The following is a 6,030-nucleotide window of genomic DNA, read 5'->3' as shown; positions in this document are numbered from 1 at the left end:
TTATTAACATTTAAAAAAATACAATAATGATTTGAAAGACACAATGACCAAAAAAACACAATGACAAACAGAAAGACACAATGACAAAAAAAGATACAATGACAAACACAAATACACAATGACGTAATTTTTGTTTTAATTTTTATATAAAAAAGTCATGCTCATATTAAAGATAAAAAACGCTTGTTATTATGATAATTTTTTTTAAATATCATATGAAAATGTTATAGACATTTTAAAATGATGGAGAAATTGATACATGACTTATATGTAAGGAAAGAAAATATATAGTATTACTTTTATATCTTTTTTTCTTTTGTCTCCGCTTGAAACATGTTAATTAGTTATCACTTTTCACATTTATATTTTTGTAGTAACGATAAAAATTTAGTGATTATTACTTTTCATATTTTCTTGATCTCACGTCTAGAAGTGACCAACGTTGGGTTTATGTGATTCGTTTGTTAGGTGAGTGACGTTCACTGATCACATCTCACCCATTCTTCATCTATGATCCTTGTACCCAGTGACGCAATTATATTCTGTCTGGTATATAATAATAATAATAATAATAATAATAATAATAATAATAATAATTCAATTTCTATTTCTTCCTTTTGTCCTGTCTCACATAATTCCCTTTATCGTGTAATTTGATGGGTGTTATGTACATGTGTTTTTATGTACTATTTTCTGTTAATGTTAAGAGTTTCATCCAAATTGAAAACCCAATGTACAATTGCAAATTTGATCATTTTTCACTCTGCATACTAGGTGTTTGATGAAATGTCTCAAAACACTTTACATTCATGGAAATTGTGATCATAAATCTCAAATGTAACACTTAACCAATTTGTTGCATATTTACACTACAATTATTGTTCGTAGTAACTTAGTAATTGTTATTATGCTATGCAATTTTCTTGTTTCATGTTTTGCGGTATTTTTATACAGCTTAACTGAAAACAGCATCTATTTGATTGTTTCTGTATCGGCATGTTATCATTTTACCTTAACAGTTTTATTATTTATATTATTATACCCTTATTTTTGTTTTGTTGACCATCACAGTGTCAAAATAATGCCGGTCAGAACGGTTGCCCGTAGCTTAAGGAGCAGGTTTCTACCCATGTTCACTCCTGCAGCTACACTGCATTCCCATGCTACGAGCTTCGGGTAGGTCAACCTTACTAAATACTACCTGGCTTTGGTTTTCTGTTTTTAAAAATAATTGATTGCTGAATTTTCAGTATATGGTATATACTTTAACATGCTTGTACCACAGGATTTAAAAAAGTAAATGAAGAAGATAAAAGCCAATTGGTTGGTAATGTCTTCACCAAAGTCGCGTCAAATTATGACATTATGAATGATTTGATGAGTGGTGGACTTCATAGGTTGTGGAAAGATAGGTAAAGTTTAAACTTTAAAACTTTGTTTACATTCATATTCATGAGGCTCGTTTTATAGTCTCACCCTTTCGCAGATTGGTTTCACAATTGAATCCATTTCCTGGTATGAAACATCTTGATGTAGCTGGCGGGACAGGTTAGTTTTTATTTAACATGCAGACAAAATTATAGAAAACGTCCTTTACATTTATATAAATTGTTGGTTTCATCTTTTATCTTCAAAAATCATGCTTAGCACTCTTTATGTTAACCTTTTATTACATATTGTGTCCTATACACTAATTGCCGTTAATACTTGAGGTACCCTTTTGAAAATGCAAATTTACACCAAAGCTGTAAGTTCATAATTGTTCCTTTTCTTTTCTTTTTAGAATAAAATGACTCGAGATGTACATCATCATAATTAGGCGAGATGTGGCTCGACTCGGCCTGTTTACAGACCTAAAATATGTATATAGTTTATGAATATGTGTAGAATTGTCATTTTTTAAAAGTAGCTGAAGTTTTTGACGGCACTTGGTGTAAAGGACATAATCTGTTACAAAAAGTTAGCATAAAGGATGCTCAACATGATATTTAAAGTTAAAGGATGAAACCTGCAGTTTTTTTATAAACGTAAAGTTTTTGTTTTGTTTAATATTTATGGTTCACGTTCTTTCTTTTCAAAGAAGTTGGTGTCTATTAAATTTCACAGGTGATGTCGCTTTCAGGATTCTTGAAACTATTAATAGTGTTAGCCGCAGAGCCATAGAAGACACATTTGAAGATACTTTGCATGAAGAAACTCAAATATTCGTTTGTGATATTAATCCAAATATGTTAAATGTTGGTCGAAAGCGAGCCCAACAAAGAGGTAAGTACCCGCTTATATATATGTGTCAGTGTATGTGTATATATGTATAATACATGTATCTATATTCTATCTTCCAACTTTTCAGGGCTTGGAGATTTGGGATCTCTTGTATGGGTTGAAGGAGATGCCGAAAAGCTCACGTTTGATGATAATTCAATGGATGGTTACACTATTGCTTTTGGTATTAGAAATGTTACACACATTGAAAAAGTTCTTGCTGAAGCATACAGGTACTTTGATTAATACTATGCGCTAAGTTTGTATTTAAATAATTGTCACATCATATCAATATGTGCATGACCAATCGGTCTCTGTTAATAATTTCTCTTACTCAGGGTATTAAAAAAGGAAGGGAGATTTCTTTGTCTTGAACTCAGCCATTTAGACACTCCAGTTTTCAAGCAGTTGCAAGTACTTTCAAAACAAAAGTCAACAGTTGACTTTTGTATGTCATGCAGTTTACAGCACATTTTAAGTTTGCTTCTAGCAAAAGTATAGACGGTAGACACAATTTGGGTTTACAAAAAAATGTATTTACTATGTTGACTTTTCAAAGTAAATAGTTGACTTTTAAAGTCAAAAGTGGTTTTTTTTTCAAGATGGTAATTTACTATATGTATCTTTTCTCCAGTTTTCAAGCAGCTGTATGCACTTTTAAAACAATAATTAACAATTGACTTTTGTCTTTTTCTCCAGTTTTCAAGCAGCTGTATGCTCTTTTAAAATAATAGTCAACAGTTGACTTTTGCGTGTCATCCGATTTACAGTACATGTTTAGTTTGCTTCAAGCAAAAGAATGGGCAATAGACACATTTTGGATTTTTTTAGAACACACACATATTATGTTGACTTTTCAAAGTCATTAGTGGACTCCTTTTCAAGATGGTAATTTGTTTGTCACTCTGATATGATTCAGGTATGATCAGTACTCATTCTCAGTCATTCCAGTTCTAGGAGAGCTTGTTGCGGGAGACCGTGATTCTTATCAGTATTTAGTGGAGAGCGTGAGGCGTTTTCCTCCTCAGGTATATATTTAGTTGGCCCGTAAACCTTGGTTGATTTTAACATGTTTGGCCTGTTCCACTTTTAGAATAAATGTTAAGATATGGATTACAAAACATGGTGCTTTTTTAGGAGGTTTTTGCTTCAATGATCGCGGATGCTGGTTTTAAGAAAGTTGAGTATGAAAATCTTGTGGGAGGAGTTGTGGCAATCCATTCTGGGCTTAAAATTTAGGTGCTTTTGAAAACTTTATCAATTCATTATAAGTGAAGTATTAATTTATTTGAGAGGCATACATTCTTTGTTTTGTAGTTTTATACAAAATTTAAGTGTTTTTTTTTTTTGATACTTTGATTAAAAACATATTTATAAATGAAGAATAAATAATTGTTTATAGTTAAAAACTGTAAAGCTAAGCTAAATTAACACTATTGCTTTTGGTTATTCAATAAAAAGCTAATTTACAATAAAAAGAATCTATGTAGTGTATAAAGTGTTTCTAAAATTTTCTTATAGGTACAGTATGGTAATAATTATCAAGGTTTAAGTTGCTCAGACTAATTTGTTTACTATGCCGTGTTTAGTTAAATATGTCCTAACTAGTTTAATAAATATGTCATGTTTAGTATGAACTAAAACGTTTCCTTCGTTGTGCTCGTTCCTCAAAATAAATAAATAAATCATTACTCAAAATACAAATAAAAAGCGAAAAATGTAAAAAAAAACTAAAACGTTTCCTTCGTTGTGCTCGTTCTTCAAAAAAAAAAAACGACCCGAAAACGTTTGACCCGTTCCGACCTTGACCCATTCCGACCCAGACCCGTTTTGACCCGAACCTTTTTACCCTAACCCGTTCGGATCCGAACCAAAACAACCCTTTTATAGTTGACCCATTCCGACCCATGACCCATTTCGACCCAACCCAACCATTTGCCACCCCTAGTGATTAGGGTTAATGAAATAATCCTTTATTTTCTATAACAATCCTTATAAAATAGGTGGGATTTTAAAATCCTATGAAATGTGGGATTTGACGGGATTTAGTTTTCATTCTCATTCTTTCATTTAATGAAACGAACATATCAATTCATGGGATTTAAAATCTCATTCCTTAGAATTCCTATCAAATCCTTAAAACGAACAGGACCTAAAGAGCAAATGTTTTGAAACACATACCTATAAGTTCAAGCCTCTTAAGTGTCATTTATAACTTCTCAACCAATTTTAAACATGTTTGTTTTATCTATACTTCAATATAATTTTTATAATAAACTTAGCCGCATTCAAGATAACATATTTTCTTGTCTAGTATCTATGGGGTGTGCATCAAACCAGAAAAATCAAATCGCACAACGCATGCCCTTTGTATCTTACTTTAATACGTATCATTGAAATGTTGATTTTTAGACACATGGCCGGTTATGAGGCGGGGCTGAGTGGTCGACCGTGAGCCTGATCACTTAGGTAGGACCAAAATTTTCTTTTAAAAAAATCTATATATTAGAAAAAAAAAACAAATTTGCATTCTTAATTTTAAACCGAATTACTCAACTCAAATAAAGCTCATTTTTACCCAAATAAGCTAATTTAAAATTTTAATTGTTTAAATTCAATAAAAAAAACTTTTTATTTAAGGCCCAAAATTTTGTTTGCCTTCAATCTAAAAACTTTTAACGATTATCGAAGACGGCCATGTTTAGATGCATCTTATAGAATAAAACTTTATTACATTCATGGCAATAAAACTTTGTATGTCTGTAAGTCACAAATATAATTACATCTTTGTAATTTTTTATTTCTATTATATCTAATGTGTATACTTGTCATTTACAATATATCATCGGACTTAATTTGTGCGCCTGTCAAACCACTTTAAAAGCAAAAACTAAACTTTATACCCGATCAGCATTTCTAGTTTTTGTCGAAAAATATCCAATACATTCAGTTATTTCTAATTTATTCTTTTAGAATGAACATTATTATGTTAGATGATAATTTTACCTTTCTAATATATACGATACTGGATAGAAGAGTCTTCCTACTCTACTTTAATATAATACAAATAAAATCCATCTAATGTGGGGTAGCCGTGGGAAGCTTGGGTTTTTCAATGGAGACTCAAGTTCAATTCTCACTTACAACACTTTGAGGGGATATGGTTTTACCACCAGTGAGTGTTCCCCATAACTCAAAATAAATTTGTTGACGGTTAAAAAAATACAATACAAATAAAAATATTTTTTTGACACTGAAAAAAATTCTAACCAATCAAACTTTGCAACACAATTTCATCACCACGTGATCACATTGCCACCAATTTTTACATGAAAAATTTGATTTTCATTTTAGTTTTTTAGGTTAATCGATAATAATCTCAAATTAGAAAATTAGAAGACCAGGAGCAAAGAAGGCGGTCCCTCCCAATACTAGATACACTGCTTAAGGCTCGGTTTGATCATTTTCTTTAGTATGTATGTGTTGTGGTTAGTCATACTTATGAGAAGCATAATAAGATCACATATCAAGATAACTTTTGTATTTTCATGTTTTACGGACAATGAGGCAGCCAGTTGGATTAGACTCTCAAGTTTCCAAAGGAAGTCTTAAAATGTCACATAAATCTATTGTATGCCAAATATTTTATTTAACAATTATCAGGAAATACAATAAGCTAAACAGATGTTCAAACAACCACACGTAGACAAATAGGTTCACGAATTTACAAGGACAGATGCAGCTCTGCATCCTGTGAATCGCATACGC

The 6,030-nt window shown here is 31.2% G+C and overlaps 1 protein-coding gene across 1 annotated transcript; it reads left to right on the top strand.

The window, feature by feature from the left end:
* Nucleotides 1–1,081: 1,081 nt before the first annotated feature.
* LOC143590512 (2-methoxy-6-polyprenyl-1,4-benzoquinol methylase, mitochondrial-like) lies at nucleotides 1,082–3,664 on the top strand. Its single transcript, XM_077070969.1, has 8 exons — nucleotides 1,082–1,174; nucleotides 1,285–1,412; nucleotides 1,487–1,548; nucleotides 2,107–2,265; nucleotides 2,351–2,495; nucleotides 2,601–2,672; nucleotides 3,182–3,290; nucleotides 3,400–3,664. Exons 1-8 carry the CDS (start codon nucleotides 1,082–1,084, stop codon nucleotides 3,499–3,501), a joined length of 870 nt encoding a protein of 289 aa, XP_076927084.1. The 3' UTR covers nucleotides 3,502–3,664.
* Nucleotides 3,665–6,030: the final 2,366 nt, after the last annotated feature.

Source organism: Bidens hawaiensis, unplaced genomic scaffold (genome assembly GCF_021521415.1).
Source record: "Bidens hawaiensis isolate Kalapana, Puna unplaced genomic scaffold, B.hawaiensis_p1.1 tig00038620_1, whole genome shotgun sequence".
Lineage (NCBI taxonomy): Eukaryota > Viridiplantae > Streptophyta > Magnoliopsida > Asterales > Asteraceae > Bidens > Bidens hawaiensis.
Note: the sequence above shows the minus strand (reverse complement) of the source record. Positions and strands in the feature narration are given on the sequence as shown.

What these genes read in the sequence shown, in the direction of transcription:
- LOC143590512 (XM_077070969.1), top strand. Translation starts at nt 1,082, where the DNA reads ATGCCGGTCAGAACGGTTGCCCGTAGCTTAAGGAGCAGGTTTCTACCC. An exon ending in GTTCTTGCTGAAGCATACAG is followed by an intron (nt 2,496 to 2,600) that starts GTACTTTGATTA and finishes TCTCTTACTCAG; the next exon opens with GGTATTAAAAAAGGAAGGGA. An exon ending in ACTCCAGTTTTCAAGCAGTT is followed by an intron (nt 2,673 to 3,181) that starts GCAAGTACTTTC and finishes GATATGATTCAG; the next exon opens with GTATGATCAGTACTCATTCT.